Source organism: Gossypium raimondii, chromosome 8 (genome assembly GCF_025698545.1).
Source record: "Gossypium raimondii isolate GPD5lz chromosome 8, ASM2569854v1, whole genome shotgun sequence".
Lineage (NCBI taxonomy): Eukaryota > Viridiplantae > Streptophyta > Magnoliopsida > Malvales > Malvaceae > Gossypium > Gossypium raimondii.
In genome coordinates, this window is record NC_068572.1 from 51,268,479 (window position 1) to 51,288,942 (window position 20,464).

A 20,464-nucleotide genomic window follows, 5' to 3' on the forward strand; every position below is an offset into this window, starting at 1 on the left:
TACAAACAGGGAATTTAGTATTAAAACCTAAGTGGGGAGGCGGTGACATAACCATTAATTTATAGTCTTTAATATTTACCACCATCTCCAAGCAAAGCTTATCCACTGCTCTCTGCCTTTCTGCATATTTGTTATCTTGGAGAATCATTATCATGTTTAAAGTTCATTCATCTAAACAAATTAAACCCAACATTCTGGCATAACCAAAGAAAACGAAAGAGGAAAAAAGAGAAGCCCTTTTATTTTTATGTCCAATCATCAAAGGCCCTGCTTATACACAGATGTTATGAATCTGTTTTTGGGTCTTCTTGATAATGATTCTAAAAGCATCCTTTGGTAGTCTGTACGTGTCACAAATATAGCTACGGGGACATTGATATTTGCCTGTATATTTGAACTGTTTATATGTCAACATCTACATGGAAATTTCGATATACTTGTGGAGAAGAGGTTATCAGAATCAAGGTACCCCACTTGGATAAGGTGCCCCCCATACTCCAAACTGTAGTTTTTATCTAAAATTACTAATTAGGATTCAAAGTGAAATCATGAGTCATGAGGTGGATTTTGTCTCAATACAAATCCAAATCCAAATCATCAACAATCCTATTACAAAACAATTCAGATATGTCTTCATCAATGCTGCAACTTGTATCAACAACCCCGGATCCCATGATGAATATTACTAATGAGTTTGTATTTCATACCATATATTTTTCGTAATATATATTTAGAATATTACTGCAAAAGGCAAAAAAAAAAAAAAGGTTGACTTGAGGAAATCATTGTCCTTTCATCAGCATGCAACAAAATAGGAGGAGGCTGCTCAATCGACTAAATTATTTTTTACTAGTTGACAACATAATTAACACATTGCTGACTACTAAACATAAAATGTCTCAGCAACTTGCTAATTAATCTTAATTTCAGACAATTATACAAAGCTCTTAGTCTCAGCATTACTCATCCTTGTCTTTGTAAAGAAAGTCCAAATTTTTTAGCCTTGTTAGCATCAAATACAAACTAATCAGATAATTGAGAAATGGGGACTGAAATATTTAAAACCTTTGAAACAGTAGTAAGCATATTCACTCAACTTAAATAAGTAGAGCATTAGGGGAGTGGAATTTTATCTTCTTTCCTTTCTTCTTTCTGTGCAATTTCAAAGTGATTGGTAGTTTAATTGCACTGAGGAGGGTAGTAGGAAGCTCTTGGATCTTTTTTTTTTTTTTTAATTTATTTAATTTCTTGGGGTTGAGTGGGTCACCTAAATTTTTGTATTGACCTCACCCCTTATCTCTCCCTTCTTATTGAATGTTGTCAAAGTACCTTTTTAAAGCATATTAGTGTTTTCTTATGACTATGGAACCTACATAATAAAGACATGTCATGAGTGAAAAAGTGGTTTGTTTTTATTACCAGATGAGACCATTTACTAATGAAAAGTTGAAAAGAAAAGAGAATATAGTTTGAGTCTCATTTCATTAGAAGCCAATTTTGGTGGAAGGAACCAGCATGGATTATCCCTAATTTACAAGGTTACTTCTAAATCTTTGTTTGTGAAAACTAGCTTTCTGGGATTTTAGTATAGATATAGGTTAATCCCCCTATTACTTTCTTTATACTAACTTCTAAAGTTTCTTTTCTTTTTTGTTTGTTTCCAATCTTGACATGAAGTATAGGGTTTTAAACAAGAGTGCTTGATTATGTAATCAAACAATGGATATAATATTTATGTATATTCTTAAAAGGTGATATCTAACAAATTTGGAGTTCAAAAATAAATATCGTAGAAAATATATTGTACTTTACTTACTAATGCTAATATTGAAGATGTACTAATCTGTGTTATGTTTGATAAGGAATGACTATAACATGATTAGCAGCATACATACTTCAATTGAGCTCAATTTGTGCAAGCAAACCATGCAAGCGGCCCCCAGTAATCTAGAGATTGGCAATGGCTAGCTAGGCTTCATTCTTTAGGATCAATTAAGAGCTACTAACCTATAGGCAAAGTTTTCTCAAGCTATGGATTAGACATCCTTTAGGGCTAAAAGCATTGAGATTAGTTGCATTATGGAATCCAGTGATCAGTGTGCAAAATAAAAGCATGAAGAAGACATCTTTCAAGTTGACATAGCTCATTCTGTTATATTATATAAAGCAAGACAAAAAAAAGCAGCAATTTGTTAGGGAATGATTATAAGTTCATTGCTCCCCTCCTCCATTTAATATTTTATAAGCAAAAAAGCCAAAATTCAAGGGTGGGAATGGATAGAAAGTTGAAAGCTAGAGGCCTCAAAACGCCAATTCTGAAAACCAGTACCTGCCTAATGAAGATCATGGACTAGATTAACTTCATGGTGACTAAAAAAATCATGACAATTGTTTGTGGTTCAAAAGAAAGAAAACCCCTCCTTCACAATGCCTATTTCATGGACCAAATGGATTGAATTATATAATTTGAGGCCCTTAGTTGGCTATCATTGCCATCAACAGCTGATCTAATTTAAATAATTACAACATATAGAACCTACATAGTTTCCTGTTTAGGGTTTAAATCATTTATATAGTGGAGATCAGTTTCTTATATCAGCTTTACATAATGGAGATTGATCTTTATATAATCACCTGCATTTTCTTGTTGCTTTTTCTCAGCTATCAGGTTTTTAATTGGTTCTAAAGGTTTCGAATCAACATCCAGATTCAGTGCACCCGCACCACATATATAATAACTATTTGGCCTAAACCCCAATTTAATCCTGTTGGTTCATGTACTATACGACAAGTTTGGACTAGAATTTGTAATTCCGTCATTTATCCTCAAAATATGAACTATGTAATAAAATAATGAAATTGGAAACAGCAGAAAGGTGTTAACATAGGAAAAAGTACACCTGCATGGAGTAAAGACAAAGAGAGACCTGACAGATTTAATAATCTAATAAAACTACCTTTAATGTCCTAAATTGATTTTCGAACAAAACAAGATTCAATGTAGTTAACTAACATGGTCTGCCATTTTATAAAAGAAAAAAGGGTTTAAAATAAGATTTCTGGTGACCCCGCATGCGGATTGTTTTTTAGGTTATAATATATCTGTGTGTCACATGCGCAGCCACGCCAATGGAAAGTGATATACATGCCGTATAGAATTTGCATGGGAAAACCTAAAATTTAAAGGATATATGAGGGTGGAGGACTGACTGATGTTTCATGCCTTGGATGAGCCATTGGGTTCTGCCTTTTACAACATTTAAAGCCAAAACTATATGTTAAGCTAAGGGGAAAAGGCAAAAGCAACAACAAAAGTGTATATACGACATCACTTTTGAGGCTGGACACTATAAGACTTGAAATATTACTTTTCTGCAACCAGTGCTTTCAACATTCATTTATTGCAAATAAAGTCTAAACTTTCATATCCATCATTGGAAAACAAAATAGTAGGTGCAATATACTCAGCTATCAAAGAAATTTATAAATGAATTTATGTGTCCATTTTTGTGCATATATGATGAGTTTAAGCTGAAGATTTTTTTTTCAGAATTCTGGTTGAAAGAGCCTATGAATCAATCTTATATGGGTTGGTAATCAGTAAATTCTAGCACAAATAAATTTCAAAATTATATATAAATTTTATCTCGCTCAATAATATGATATATAAACTTTGATTTGAGAAAATTGTATATGTAAAAATATTATGAAAAGTTACACTAAGGCCATTTTAAGCTTTTTACCTTCAAACTAATTTTTCAAACCAAAGTGAAAAAGCAAGAAAATTCAATTTTGGGTAGAAATTTATAAAATTGTCACTTTACTCATTCATAATATTAACGAGAAGGGATTGTATCAAACTGTGATTCCACGTCATCCCTATTCCTTTTCAATAGGAGGATGATAAATCAAATTTTTTCTCCTGATTTTCAACTTTTTCCTCCTGAGAAAATTCAAATCCAACTAAATAGACTAAAAATTAGGAGGAAAACTCTGATTTATAATTTTCCTATTAGAAAGGGAAAGGGATAACGTGGAATCACAGTTTAATACAATCTTTTTCTAATGTTAACTACTTACAAAAATTATATTTAAATTTATTATATCATATTATTAACAATAAATTGCCATAAATTATTTTTCTAAACTAATTAAAATAATATTTATTAATACCAAAAATAATAACATATCATCATTGTATCCCTTAGCATATACTCATAATTTTATTTTTTGTCAATACTCATAATTTTAATATTAAGGGATAAATATTATAAAAAAATTAAGGACTAAATAAACAATAATCATAAGGAGATTGAAAAAGAGTGATACTTTTAACTTGAGTCAATTATTCCATTAATTATTAAAATTTTATTTTGTTAAGATTAATTTTGGATGTGATTTTAATATCTAAAATATGGTGTATATATTCAAATTAAATTTAATAAATTATTTATATTAATTATTTATAAAGTATTTAAAATTTAATTTATATATATTATAAAATTAACAAATTAACTACTATTTATATTAATTTATGTTTTATTTTTAAAATCACGTCTAAAATAGATATTTTAATTTTTCACAATACCATTTTGACATGAGTTCTAGACACTTAAAATTTTAAATGCGTTTTCACAACACTTTTAAAAGTATTTTTTAAACCAAACTTTTCAAAAGTATTTTTCAACTATAGAAATAATACTAAACTAGTCTAAAGTGTTATAACACCTCAACTAACACTCCAAGTAATTTTAGATTGATAATTTTAACTTGTTATTATCTATATTTTATTATGAGATTTAGTTGTAACAAATACATGTATTTAAAAGCTAGCATATATGAGTCAAAATATGGGTCCTAAGTTAATGAGGTTGATTCTTTCCTCATTTAGAGGATAAAAATTAAGTTGTATTAAATTGAAGTTGTCATGATCAAAAATAATTATTATAAAATTTAATTCTAAAATTATGAGAAGGTCATTGGTGATTGACTAGTTAATTGAAAAACTATTCAAATGGAAGTATTTTTCATAGACTACACTTATTTTTTAGCAACAAACTTGTTCACTAAGAATTTGTTTTTGTTAATGACATCAAGAGATTATTTGATTCTTTTATGAGGAGATTTGCAACTTTAAGTAGGAAAGTGACATAACGCAAAAGAAACTTGCTAAGCATCCGTTCAACATTGTGTGCTCCTTTACTTTGTGTTTGACACATCTATCTCAAGGGGTCACTTGCAATGTCATAACATTCCAAACAACACCACAAATAATACCTTTAATAAACAAATTTAATGTTGGTGTGTGGGGATAAAATTAAACTTATAAGAAATTAACGAAGACTTCAAGGCGTGTATCAATGTCACTTTATTTAAGGTTCTATTCGCCTCCACCTATATTATGGTGTGCAAAAGAGTTACTGGTAAATGAACCTCGAAGATACAACGAAGCCCAATAACTGTCTACGTTTTGCACTAACAGAAACAATCCACTGAGCACTGAGTGAAGCATTTCTATGTTTTCTGGTGTGTCATGCAAATGAAATTTCACTCCTATTTATAGGAGGTTTCATGTCTCTTCATAAGGACATAACTACCCAAATGGATAGTCATATCTTTAGCAATAAACATAATTATTCAATAGATGTCTACTTGAATAGTTATAACTATTTGTTTATAATCAAGTGACATAACTTTGGTTACTTATAACTTTTCATTTGCAACTATTGGAGCACTATTTATATTTTGAAAATGTTCCAACAATCTCCCCCCATTCTCAAAATATTCTAGATTTTGATAATCTTGAAAATCAACTACATGAATGAAGGTGCCTTACGATTGAACCTTCGTTTAGTGAAAGCATGTTAAAGTTAATCAAAATTGTATGGTAGACTATGCTTTGAACCAACTATTCCATTTAATTAATCGAACACATCTCACACAAGGACTCCGACACCAGTTAATGCACAATATCCAGGGACACTATTATGATCATGTGTCTATAACCTCTTTTCATGAGTGATGTCAAAGTCATGCCATTGAGCTCCTAGAAGCAGCCACAGTTCTACTTATATAGGTAAATCCCATCAAGAGTGTTCCTATAATTATAACACTCTAACCTATTTATGTTATGGGTATATTAAGAGTATAATGCTCTCGTTCTTTCCTTATTTACGGGTACATAACACTTTTTACCTTGGGATGATATATTATATATTATTTTACAGTATTAGCAGTTACATACTGATGATGTACTTTGTCTTATTGAACTCAAGACTTGAGGTTATACCAAGTATTGAGTTGAGTTTTCATCATGGGTGACTCAAATATTATAGGCTTGCACCTCATCCCCAAATTTTTAGCTTTTCACCTATATGTTTATAATTTATACCACACGATGAAATTTTATATTTATTTGTGTCTTGAAAATAATTCACAAGACGAACACCTCTATCATGTTCAATTATTCATTCTTTCGTAAAAGAATGCTAATAAGGATATCCTTTCTACTATTACCAAATTACAATGATCACTTTATCTTTTCTTATCATGATGGTTTCATATTGGTCATTTTATTCATTTTTGATATCCAAGAAATTAATTTCACAATCGCCAAATATATAAAAAACCACATGCATCATCGTAAATATGCCCAATATGATCTCAATTTCAAATATATGATTACCACGTTATATATTCTCACTAGAAGATTTCATACCAGAATAGTGATCTTATTATATAAGCCAATGCTTTCCACTATTATACATTGACACATTGACTAGAAAAATTAACCATACATATGTATGTGACTTATTTAATTTCTAGTCAAAACCATATCTAGTCCAAACTATAACACTCTGCCCAGCGAAGCCCTAATATTCGGGTGTTGTTTTAGAAGTAAGAATTTTAGAATAAGTTCTGAATAAGTAAAGCAATGGATTCATTTAAGAAAAAGAAGTTCACAAGTACGCATTTGGGCGAAGTCCTAAAAGTTTGAAACATGGTCCATAGGAATAAAGCTTAAGATGATAGTTTTAAATGTCTAACATTAGGATTGGATTAAGTATATGTTGCCTTCTGAGCGCGTTTGTGACGCCTTAGTCTAGCGTATTCTGGAGGAATGAAACTTATGGCTAAGTTAAGTACGATGATTCAAAGAATAATGGTAAGTGTGTATAAGTCTCTGAATTAGGCGTATAGTTATATAGAAAAATGACATGCGACCAAAAAGACCCATCTTGGCATATAGAATAGGCGAACTAAGAATGTTCTGTTTATACAGCCCTCTATAACAAAAACGATTAAGGAATCATAGGGAGGAATATTTGACTAAATAGTAGTAGTCATCCAAATGCATTTTTGGTGTATAGAATGGGCAGACTCTGATATGGAAATAAGTGGACAATGATTCCTCGTTAGATTAGGATGATAAGTGAAAAAAAAGTGATGGTTACGAAAAGGATGGTTATAAGGTTTGAGGCCACGCTATAAGGCATAATACCTCCAGTGACCAATGTGGTCTCATACTAGTTAAATTATAAGGAAGGTTGGTTGGGAACTAACGTAACGTGAACCAGAAAAGTTGAAGGCTGAAGGAGTATCAGGTAAGTTTCTTAAATGTGGCAAATTTTGATAAGCCACTTAGTCTTAACGTGACACTCACCAAGGTCCCATGAAGACTCGAGTTAAGTTAAAAGGACATTCGGGTTAAGTTAAGGGGATTATCTTCCTTCTTAAAGATAAAGGCAATGAACAAATGAAAGTTGCCTCCCAATAAATAAGTTTGAAACTACATTATGAGGTTCTGCATGTTAAGGGAACACAAATCTATAAGTATACTTGAAGAAATAAGGCTTAGTGTTACTTTTGGGGTTTAAAGTGATGATAAAGGTTACTCGAATAGATTCTAACAAAGTCTTTGTTTGCTGAGGCGAGGAAGCCGTAACATCTTGCTGATTGAAGGATTTAGAGTTCAAGCGGTTGATTTCAAGAAGAAAAGGCTAAATCTGAAGTTTAAGCTACCTTTGAAGTTATAAGGTGAGTCCCTAAACTGACTCTTACAAATGTATTCTACATGTTAGAACCTTATGTGAAAATGAGCTAAGAATGTATGATGCGATGATTCTGATAAATGTGTGTGTGATGAACTTGCGTGAATGATTCATACGAAATATGAATATGAACAAATCTGTTGTGAAAGAGTTTGTCATGAGTAAGTCAAATGTGAATGAGTCTATCAAGTATGAGTTTACATGAAGTGTCTATGTCTGTCTTTGGAGTCATCTAAAGGGGTCCGTCGGGACTAAAAACACAAATCTTTGATAAGGACGAGTCTATGGCACCCTGAAGACCATATAGTGTAAGACCACAGTTGGGCTATGGTATCATATGGAAAAGATTTAAATGGCGGTTGGATGAGTACCAGACGGTGAGGGGCAAACCTCAAGATAGTGAGTTTAGGAGAATCCCTATCGCCAAAAACACCAATTTCCATAAAAGTGAGCTTTTATAGCTATTTCTGTTAAAGGAATACCTTTGTGGCAAATCTCTGATAAGGAATACCTTTGTGGGTAATCTGTAAGGAGATGCACTTGTGGCGCAATCTAAAGAAGTGTATTTGTGGCAATTCCCGTAAAAGGATACCTCTGTGGCTATTTTTGGAAAGGAACGCCTTCGTGGTGAAATCTGAATAACGGATTTCGTGATGACCATCTGAACACAACTCTTTAGGCAAACACCGAATGAATGACAAACCCCGTATAGTTACAATAGATGAATAGAAATTCTAGTGTGAGCTAGAGTACGTGGTGAGGCAAGGTTATGTGTGGAAAGCATGTATAAAAAGTGCATTGAAGTAAGGAAAATCTAGGAAAATTGTGAGTTAAGTATTGGGTGTAGTCTACCCCGCCCGAAGAAAATGATAAGACTAGTAAGTATGGAAAAAGATATCAAGCCTGATAATAAGGTAAGATTTAAGAAAGAATATAGAAAGAAAAGAGATGTTAAGTATAGTACGCTCAAGAGAGGGAAAAATGGTTCAAAAGAAAAAAAGATGGTAGCCTCAGTACTATACCTGCTAAAGAAGGAAGAAAGGTCAAGAAATACCCAAGGATGTACAAAATAACATATGCAACGTAGAATGAATGAAAAAATGTATTCCAAGGTTTAGCTCACTAAGTTCTTACGAACTTACAAAAGTTGTTTCTGTTTTCATGTCTATAAAGGAGTATGCGCTGAGGGAGCGACGCATTGAGCTGTGATGCATACAGTGGAAAACAAGTAGCGTGTCAAAATCTGTGCATAAGTCATTTAAGTAGAAATTCAATATGTACACAGCAGACTGAGAGAAAAAGTGGGAAAGTCTGAAATTTTATTGAGTTGTAAATGTAACTATACAATGTACACCATAAGAGATTCTGTTATACTCATAGATAAATGTTTATTTCAATGAATAAGAAAGAAAAAACTTTAAGTTACATTTGTAAGAAGGACGTAACACCCAAGATTTGGATCCGGAAGATCAGGTCAGGTCGAGGGCATTACACAAACTTTATAACATAGAATAAAAAATGTGCAGTCATATATAAAAATTATTTAGCTTAAGGTTATTTAACAAAACAACAACTAAAATTATTTATATTATATGATCATCTGCAAACTTTCATTTTTAACAATGAAAATGATGTCTCATCAATATCATCCAAATTCTAGTTATTAATATCATGATTTAAATAAATAAATAATATCATATCTCAAATTGAATATATATCATAAAAAAGAACGGATACCTTTGTACTAAAAAATTCACTCACAAATTAGATGGAATGAATTAAATTTCAATTCTCCAAACTTATTGTTTATTTATAATGCACTGATAAGTGACTCTTTAAATACATCACTTTTCAAGTTGCACTTTTTGGTTTTAAGAAGCCATTTCAACTTAGCTTTTTAAAAATAATTATTGGTTTCAATAACATAATTTTTTGGCTTAGGAAAGTTTTCATGAATGGTCATAATGCTTCTATTGGATAGAAGCATGTTCAACTAATGTTTGAACCATGTCATTACCATTCAAAACAAAAATATTGTTTCGATCCATTAACAGATCATTTCCCAATTGTGCATTTTCATTTCATGCATCCGTCCATCTTCTTTCTTTCTTTCTTGCATGATATATAATATATATTATATAATTCTATACCAATCATAATCATGCATCTTAAAACGTCATGCATACAATGAACTAGCATGCAATAAGAGTTAAAGAACAAATTTGACATACCTTTTCTTGTGATAAATATTTTTTCTAAATCAAAATTTCACAAATTCACTGATCTTGATGCAATCACATTTGTCAATATAAATCCTCATAGTATAATGCTTATAGTGGCATGCGAATACTCGGTCAACAGACATGCCTTCTTTAATTTCTCATAAATTGCAAAATAGAAACTTAAAACTATTGGTGTGTAGGGATAAAAATAAACTTATGATAAATTAACGAAGGCCTCAAGGCGTGTATCAATTCCACTTTTTTTCAGGTTCTATTTGCCCCCACCTATATTATGATGTGTGAAAAAGTTACTGGCAAATGAACCTCGATGATGCAATGAAGCCCAATAAAGCCCAATGACTATCTATGTTTTGCATTAACAAAAACAGTCCACTGAGCACTGAGCGGAGCATAACAAGAATATCAATTTCTATAAAAAAATTTCTCCAATAATTCTTTATAAAATAATCTAAGAATATAAAAGATAGTGGGAGAATAGAAAGAAACTTTGTTTCTATGTTTTTTGGTATGTCATGCAAATGAAATTTCACTCCTATTTATAAGAGGTCTCAATGTCTCTTCATAGGGGCATAACTACCGAATAAATAGTCATATATTTAGCAATAAACATAATTATTCAATAGATATCTACTTGAATAATTATGACTATTTGTTAATAATCAAGTGACATAACTTTTGTTACGCATAACTTTTCATTTGCAACTATTGAAACACTATTTATATTTTGAAAATATTCCAACATTTAGTATATATGAAATTTTGATTGATTCAATTTTCACAAATTATTAATAATGTAATGATATAATATCATTTTATGTTTACATAAAAAATTATATTTATTTTTTTTCTCAGCATAACGATAAAACATCCATGGACAAAATATTATAACTAAGCATAAAAATAAAGAGTGCTTAAAAACACTGAGTTAGTACGAGAAAAAGCAAGGTTAGTGACATCCCTAAAGATGTTAACGAATGACACCTCCCTAATGAAAGCAATATAACGATCAATTTCATTAAAGATCTTCCATAATTTCTAAGGTCTTAAATCTTTATTGCAAACCCAATTCCTGAATCGAAGTCCACAATCAAAGGGTATGAGAATAAAGAAGTAAATCAAAACAAAAATTTTATGTGTATAATTATATTAAACATTAATTTAATTTTAATTCGATTGTAATTATATTATTATTAATACGGAAATCGTAAACTCAAGTATACTTGATCACATTTTATTCAAGCATTAGAAAAATGAGATAACTACAAACATATATGTGATGTGTATAGCCGCCAACTTTTTGATGATATTCAAACCTTATTAACTGTGGGTATCAATGTTTGAGGAATCTCTTTTTTTAAGTGAATGCAGCTGTCACGAATTGACATTTATCATTATTCATACCAAAAAGAATTGACATCTAAACATTCTCCCAACTTTCATTGAACCAACTATCTAAAGGTCCGCTCCTATGCCTCCTATATATATATATATATAACCCTAGCTGCTGAAGTTGACTGCATTAATATTGAGCAGAAATAGATGCCTTTCCCCGTCCCTCCTCCACCCACTGCATGTATATATACTCTTTAATTCGTAGCATAATGATTGACTGATTTAAATGATCTGGTCCAAACATACAGGACTCTTTATATATATATATTTAAAATACTCATGTTGTGTACATATTTCATTGTAATTATTCTTTAAATATATAGAAAACTTTAAAAAAAGCGGATATATTATTTTCATATATAGGTGAATGAAGTTTTTACAAAGTGAATTGTTTTGCTTGTCCCTGTATCTTGTTTATCTTCTTGTTCTTTCAGAAAACAACAATATTAAGACATTGACAAGATTGATAAGACTCATTACACTAAATTTTCTTCAACTGTCTTGGATAAGTGAAACGCCATATTTAAATGGAAAATCAGCATCAGAGCATTTGTTTTGCATGAAGATATGGTGAATCTTTATTAGGTGCTAGTCTAGTTCTATGGTATTACTTGCTACACGTATATTTTATATACACATAGATACGTGCAGGTAAACCTGTTAGAATGTTTATAACCTTATCGAAGATACTCTATTTACAAATGGTGTCTCTTCATCCCATTGATGGGGTGGGGGGTGAAAAGAAAGCTATTGTGAAAAGCTACCACTTGGGGTTTTTTTGCATCAGTAAACACTTTCCAAAGACTAATTAACCTGAAGAATTTTTCAACTAATATTAAATGGTGCAGCATTACAATCATTTGTATTTTTAAGTCAAAAGAACGTCAATGGGATTTGATATTGAAAACTTCCCACAAACTAGACATTATCAAGGATAGTAATAATATTCTACGAGCAACAATCATTTGAATAAGAATATTTTATCAAAGTTATCAACAATGAATAAAACCCATATAAAATATCTTTTTACCAAAAAATAAATAAGTAATTCAACTCAAATTTACTCGTTAGAATAAATTTGAATTAAATCCACATAAATCAGAACCAAAAACCTCAAAGTGGCATCCTTCTTACTATTAAACCAAGGCCTCCTTAGCTATTAGATTAGCAAGGGAGGTAATGAAAAAGAAAAGCTATTGGAAGGGAATTTCATGACCAAAGAAAAAGCCATTAGAAAGGGGAATTTGTGACATATTAATGCCACTAATGATAGCTTTAAGGGAAAAAAGGAGTTTTTAATTAAAGAGAAAGATAATAAGCTTTTTTTCCACAAAAGAAAGATAATGTATATCATAATATTCCTCATTTGGTAAAGCCTGATTTGAGGCATCCCACCATAGAGTTTGAGGTGAGAATGGGAGCAAAGGGGTGGTGAAGGGAATGGGTCGGTGGTGCTGTGGTGGAGGCTAATGGTGCTTTTTTTTTTCTTTTTTTGTATTTGTGGGACCTCATCAATACTTTCACTCCCAATGGTCATCTCTTATGAGCCACCATTAGGATGTTCTTGAACCGCATCTTACAATACTTTCTCTCTCTATGGAATTGTTGGGAAGCAAGGGTGTTTTTGTTTTGGCCTTTCAAAGGGTAAACAAGATGATAATCTAGTTAAATTTAACCCATAAAAAAATTGTACAAATGATTCCAAAATTCTCTAACATGCTTTAAGTTCAAGTTTATATATGATTGGCTATCTAAGCATAGGTTTGAGATTTTAACTAGTTTATGAATATGCTATGCTTCATGAAGGTACAAACAATACAAGTAATTGTATTTGATTGGTTGCCTAACCGATAGATTTTGGGGTTGAAGTAGTTTTCAAAGGAATATATCTTCAGCATTTTATATATATTAATGGAGATTAAGTTGGATTACTAATTGATTTTCTTGATAATTTAGAGAGAATCTTAAATTAAAATAAAATATTATAAGCTAATAATTAAGAATTAGACCTTATAAAATTTTGATCACACCATTTATTTATGAACTTTAGTAAATTAAAACTCGTGACAAGCATCTACACGTGAGAACATTAATCATTGAACTTACTCCAGTGGATATATTACGAAACCAAAAAATAAATATGCCATAAGTTCATGTATTTTCATAAATTTAAAATTTAGTCTTTGTATTTTTAGTTTTAGGAATTCATCTATCTAATTGTTAGATTTCAAAATTCAGGCTTAACTATTAATATTTTTAAAATTATTTTGTTAAATTCAAGTTCATTACAAGGTCATTTTTTTAGTTACACTGCTACCAACTGATTTTTTTTAAATACCATATCAACAAATTTAACAAATAATAATAATAGTAATAACAACTAAAATTTGAAAAGTAAAAATACCAAAATTTTCAAAATAAAAATATAGATTAAAATTTTAATTTATAAAGAGTAGAAATAAATATGGTATATCTTCATATTAGTTAATATTGCTAATGTGTTGTAGTACTATGTTTTAAGTTTGGAGATTGGAAGTCAACTGCAAACAGTAATTGAGCCCCAGAAGGCTCTTGTTTGAGCATAATTTGTTCATGGGATTTGGGCCATGGGGGATGCTTCCAATATCAAACCTCTCCATCAAGAGGCTCCACTGGTAAGACCCATGTTGAGCCATGTGATGGACCGCCAAGACCTTGAGTGCTCAGCTGAGACTTCTCCTAAAACATGCAAAGGTTGAACTTCATGACTCTCCCCCTATAATATGGAAAGACAGATTTCAGTCAACATGAAATTTTCACTATTTGCTTAGTTACAGATACGGAGAATGATCGGAAAAAAGAAAAAGAAAAAAAAAGAAAGGAAATAAAGAATATTATTTTCATCTTAATGTATAAAAAATTAATTAATTTAAATTGAAGCTGTAGGAGAAGAGAAAATAAGGAAGGGGTGTATAATAGTTCAAAATTATACTTTCTTTTTTTTTTAAGTTTCATTTTCATTCTTTTCGATTTTCAACTCTACAAAACAGTGGACGAAAGGAAAATAGCTTAATGGTATTATAAGCCTTCAATTTTTTTCAAAAATTCAATTAAACCCCTCTAAACTTTTTTGCACACAATTGAGGCCTTTGAACTAATAAGACTGGCCAAATAAGCCCTTTGATTGACGTTGACCGTTGGTATTTAACAACGCTGACGTGGTTGTTAACAAACGCCACACTGGTAAAATATAAACAAAATATTTTTTAAATTATTTTTAAATAAGAACATAATGAATCTGGACAATTGTTGTCTCGGATCATTTGAATTGGACACCCATTTGTCTAGATACATTATGAAATTATAAAGAAATCATTAAAATTGGTGTGCGAAAATTCACTATGCAAGTGCACATGTCAAATCAAGTAATAAAGTGATAAGAAGATATCGTTCCTATAAAGACCAAATTTTAAGCTACTAATACCAACTATTTAATTTTATCTAATCCGAATCAAGAAAATAATTTCTAATGACTACTAAAATTAAGCTAAGGAAATTATGGAAATTCTATTTAACTAAAACAATTAAAATCTGTAAGTTTCTCAATCAATTTTAAGATCTTGGAACTCTAACTTCACCTATTCCAGTTAATCAATTATCTCTCATCCAATCGTTCAACTTATGTAATTACTAACCCAAGATTCAATGGTATTAACTAGGCCCTTCCGGTATCTAACTAAGTTAATCCCCCTTCCCACTAGCTATATTCCTATACTATGCATGTTGGGTGAAGTCACCACGACCAAACCTATTGGGTTTATTAGGGCATTAAGTATATTCCTATCCTAGCTGCAAATTAACTTATTCATCAGCACTACTAAAGTAAATCCTAATCTATCTAGTTGAGATCTCAAACTTAATTCTCTCTTTAAAGACAAATCAAGATTATCGAATTAATGCAATTTGGTGATCAGGTAAGCAATTTAAATAAGCATGGGACTGAATTAATAATTAACAAAAATCAAAACAATTGAAGAGAAAATAATTAATTAACTAAAAAATAGGATTCATCATTATTCCAAGAAAAATAGGGTTTAGTTCATGTTGAGTTAAGAAAACATCACAAGAAGAAATTCAATAAACTTACATTAAAAGTAAAATAATAATAATCTAGAGATAAAAATAATTATTAAACTAATGTTGAGCGCTTTGGATCTCTTTTTCTTCTCGTCTTTACAAAGCTTGAAGTTCCTTTTGGTGTGAGAGAATTATTTCTTATCCTCCAAGTTAATTCCTTACTCTTTTTCCCTTTTTTTCTTTTTTCTTTTTCTTAAATCATGTCTCTCTTTATTTTTAGGTTTTTAATCATTTCGCTCCACCAGACGTCGAATTGTGATGGAGAGGACCGTTTGCTATTTGAAAATTTTGAATTGAAGATTGTGTGAAATTCGGTGGAGCGGAAGACTCCTCTTCACTACTTTTTACTTTATGGTTCAAGCCTTCTATCCTTCATGTAAAGCCTAAAATGTATAGAGAAAAGTAACAAGTAAATCTGAGTTAAACTCTAAAAATTAGAAAAATCATATGAAACATAATTAAGCTAAATAATAATAAAATGTAATAAACACCTAAGTGCAAAAATTACCTCCAAAATGCTATAAAAACCATACTAAGATAAATCTAAATATGAGAGTTATAAAAATTATAAAAAATTAAAATTTATAAATTTATTATAAATTAATTAAAATCATATAAAATTTATAAAAATAATTTATTATTTATTATTTTATATAAAATAACTTATGTTATAATATCAAGATTGAGAAATTTTTGTTATATTTTTCCTCTCATTTCTCAATTTTCTCAATTTATATTAATAAAATAAATTAATCAGAATGAGAAAAATAATTTTATAAAATTTTATAAAAATAATTTAATTTTATAAAATTTTATGATTTTAATTAATTTCTAATAAATTTTATAACATTTTTTCTAAATTTTTTATGGTTTTAATAAATTATTTTTATGAAATTTATAAAATTTTATGGTTTTAAAATAATTTATAATAATTTTATAAATTTTAATTTTTTATAAATTAATGCTTTTTATAGTTTTAGCATGAATCTAGACAAATGAGTGTCTAGATTCATTGTGTACTTATTTTTAAAATAATTGTAAATTTGATTTTATTTTTATACTGTCTTAGATGGTGGTGTGACACTTCCACGTTAGTAATTGGTGCTAATGTGGCATTTATTAATAACCACATCAGTGTTGCCGTTAAATATTAATGGTCAACATCAATGAAAAGACCTATTTGGTCTAACTTATTAGTTCATGGATTCATTTGGGTTTAAAATATTTAGAGGAGTTTAAATAACTTTTTAAAAAGTTTAAAATTTATTTTACCAATAAACCAATGAAAATTAATGTTTATTTCAAATTTTCTATTGTGAATTATAAGAAGTAAAATTTTACTTCTAATTTTTCTATTTTTTTACCCCTTAAAATTTTAATCTTTTAAACATTTTTTCCACTTTACGAAGGTAAAGCTGAAGCCCAAAAACTCGTCCTAACCAATTTGTGATAGAATTTGATACGATACAAATTGAATTAAAAGCTCCAAAAAAAAGAAAGCTCGGAAATAAATGAAATCTTTGAGTCTACAAAATCTATGCCCGAAAATTTTAAATCCAAGAAAGGCTTTAGAGTAAAAAAAAAAATCTGAATTTATAACTAAAAGCAGAAAAGGAATAAATAAAATTAAAATAAAAAATTGTAAATATTATCAATAAAAGTCTTTATATTTATTAGATACTTTGACTACCTGTTTCATTTAATGTCAAAACAACCGTTGGAATAACTAGTTTGAAACAATCAAAGATTTTGTGTTGGCATATTTGATCGTGTTTCATTTTATTTGGGCCTTATATAACAATGGATTGGTGATGAAGGGAAAAAATAATTGAACTCATGTTTGTGTTTTAACCTAATCAAATGACTTCTTAAAGGAGAAGAAGAGTTTGTGTTATCTAAGGACTATCCTTATCCCGATTGGACTATTTGAAGTTGTTGGAAGATTTTTTTATAAATATTTAAGATGATTTAAATGATAAATTTCAACTTTTAAATAAAAGGTTAAAGCTGTTTAAAACCCTACTGAAGAGTATGGGTAGCTTAGTTACACATTGAAGAGTAGTTTTGGAGAGAATTTTATTATTTGAAGGTGAGGATATTTTGAGAGTAACTATAACAATTTGATTCAATTAGGGTTGCAGTTATTTAGATCAATTGAATTTTAGCTAATACATTATTTAGATCAATTGTTGCACAAAGTTGGATTGATAAATCTAAGTAGCGTTAACAAAGATTATGTATTGATCCTCTTCTTATTTTGCTCTTTACTTCACTTTGCCTTAAAACTGTTATGTTCCAGCATGTGTTATAACATTAGTTAAAAAAACTGGTTGGAAAAACTAGCAAATCCAGAATTTCAGCATAGTTAGGAAAAGGTTCTCTAAAAAAGGAAGGAATTCAATTGGTAAAAAGAGCAATAGCCAAAAACCGAAGATAATTCAAGCATAAAATTATTTGAATGTGAAAATATCTAAACCTAAGTTGATCCAATCCAGAAATATTTGAAATCGAATCCGAAAACAACTCGATCAGAGCTCCGTAAAGCTGCCTCCATATTGCTCAACCCCCTTCTAGCTCAATTAACAAACCAACTTTGTCCCAGCTACTCCATTTGATTTTTGGCGAACCAGGAGTCGTAAATTCATTTCCAATTTCAACCACTACCTTCAATTTCTTTGTGCTATTCCAGGTGTTGCCAACAGTATTGAAACTCAGATGCAATGGATCAACGCCCCTATAGCTCATATTACAAGCAATTGAGACAACGAATGCTTTACACATTATAGAAAATTTATCTGAGACGTGTCAACAAATAATCGTCACTTTATTGTTCAAGAAAGAGCAAACTCTGCCGCTACAAGCTACAAATGAACGTAGAAATTCGTGCTAATACATATAACTCACCCAATACTCACCTCTTCCAAAACATTTACAACAATTTACGGGGAAACCAGCTAAAATTGGGCTTTACCGATGCTGATTCTTATGCAACCTGGAGTTTGGTTTTGAAAAACACCTCCATTTCTTTTGCATCTGACTCTGAGAGAAAGAAAGGGGGACCGTTTCCTTTATAACAATGAAGAAATGAACAACTCATTAAGTCATAAGAATGATGGTAATTTTACACATCACCTGTAGGCTTTTCATTACAGCTTTGATCTTATTATTGCTTGTGGATCCATCTTTCCTTTTGTTCTCAGTTTTCTTGGATTGGAGGAGGTTCTTCAATGATCTAAAAACACTTGGGACCAGTATTCCCCATTTGTCAAAACAAGCTGGAGTCCTGGAATATGTTGCCTTTCTTTGGACAGCCCTAATCTACCACATCAAAAATGAAAAAGGGGAGAGGAATCACAACTAACCTTTCTTTATCTTCTTTGACAATCAATGCTTATGGACCCATTTTGAATCAAACAACCCCTTTATTTAGTTAGTTCTGCTTTTTCTTTTTCTCTTTAATCCACATTGCTTCAACTTAAAAAAAAGACTATACTAGTGGCTATATGAAGCAAATATCTCACCAAACTTGAAATTTAATCTCTTTAATTTGACCGTAACTCCAAAGTGGAAGAAAAGAAAAAGGATCCAAGGACTGAAATAGCTCTTCTTCTTCTTTTCTTTTGGTTATTGTCATGATCCGACACAACTCACTAGACCATTTCGTAACAACATAAAATCGAAATTCTTTTAAGGTTTTGCCACACCTTTAAGTAGGCTTCCTAAGAAATCGAAATATACAATACAAATGAGTGCACCTTACAAAATAGATAGCAATTGATTTAATATATAAATTGGTATCAGGTCAGCAAATTACACTCATGCGTGTTATATTTCGAGTTTGGATTTGTAGAGATCCACTTGGGAGTGGCAAAACCTTAAGAGACTATGACAATATAATAATTCTGATTCATGTTCTAACTAATGTAGTTAAAGCATTAGTGGGTGAAATACTTTTTTTGAATGTGGCTGCTGCTGATCAATGGAAGAAACAGGCTTTGACTGTAAAGCTCTGGATGCGGATGATTGAGCAGACTCCCTTAGGCGCCGAGAGTAGTGAAGAAGCTCAGCTCTTCTATTGTACCCTTTGCCAGCTCCACCATGATTATGTTGAATCAGCTCTTGATTGATGATCTGGTGAAGAGAAGGGCTGTGCTTCAACGATGCCCTCCTCCTGGGTTTCTCTACATAAACAGTTACGAACACGGCCTTTTGTTCATAGAATGTTGCCTGAAAAATCATCCCAAGTTATTTATTTGCTTCATCATGTATAAGATTCAGAACCTGGAGATGAAACCGGAGGGAGGGGGGCTTACCGTTTTGGTTGGCATGCTGTTGTTGACAAGGAGAGAATTTGAGTTGGAGAAATCATCGGAAGCTGACATATTTGATGTTGCAAACACAAAGATAATACAATAGCCAAACAGAGAAAGCCGACCTTGGAATCATTGGTTGAATCGATCAACCGACCTCGTCGGTATTTCCTAAAAAGGTTCCAAATTGATGAAACTTATGCAAATTAAACGGCACCCTTGGCCCTGACCATAATGAAAAATGTGAATCTCATGCAAGGAAATACATATTGGTATAATTTAATTATCTTTTAACATTAACAATTTCTTAAATAAAAAGGTACAACAACCAACCATACTTATTTTCTGAAAT

At 30.7% G+C, this 20,464-nt stretch overlaps 1 protein-coding gene across 2 annotated transcripts; it reads right to left on the bottom strand.

The window, feature by feature from the left end:
- Nucleotides 1–18,178: 18,178 nt before the first annotated feature.
- On the bottom strand, nucleotides 18,179–20,390 carry LOC105792006 (hypothetical protein). 2 transcript variants are annotated; one of them, XR_008198406.1, is made up of 5 exons: nucleotides 20,116–20,390; nucleotides 19,754–20,029; nucleotides 18,935–19,120; nucleotides 18,718–18,841; nucleotides 18,179–18,597 (listed from the first exon to the last, which is right to left on the bottom strand). XR_008198406.1 is itself a non-coding variant. In XM_012620357.2 (4 exons), exons 1-4 carry the CDS (start codon nucleotides 20,182–20,184, stop codon nucleotides 18,770–18,772), a joined length of 603 nt encoding a protein of 200 aa, XP_012475811.1. In that variant the 5' UTR covers nucleotides 20,185–20,388; the 3' UTR covers nucleotides 18,179–18,769. The 2 variants fall into 2 exon arrangements, 1 of the variants encoding a protein (XP_012475811.1); XM_012620357.2 differs by having other exon boundaries at nucleotides 18,179–18,841; nucleotides 20,116–20,388.
- Between the last annotated feature and the right edge of the window lie 74 nt (nucleotides 20,391–20,464).

What these genes read in the sequence shown, in the direction of transcription:
- LOC105792006 (XM_012620357.2), bottom strand. Translation starts at nt 20,184, where the DNA reads ATGTCAGCTTCCGATGATTTCTCCAACTCAAATTCTCTCCTTGTCAAC. An exon ending in ACAGCATGCCAACCAAAACG is followed by an intron (nt 20,030 to 20,115) that starts GTAAGCCCCCCT and finishes ATGATTTTTCAG; the next exon opens with GCAACATTCTATGAACAAAA. An exon ending in AGCAGCCACATTCAAAAAAA is followed by an intron (nt 19,121 to 19,753) that starts GTATTTCACCCA and finishes TTGATGTGGTAG; the next exon opens with ATTAGGGCTGTCCAAAGAAA.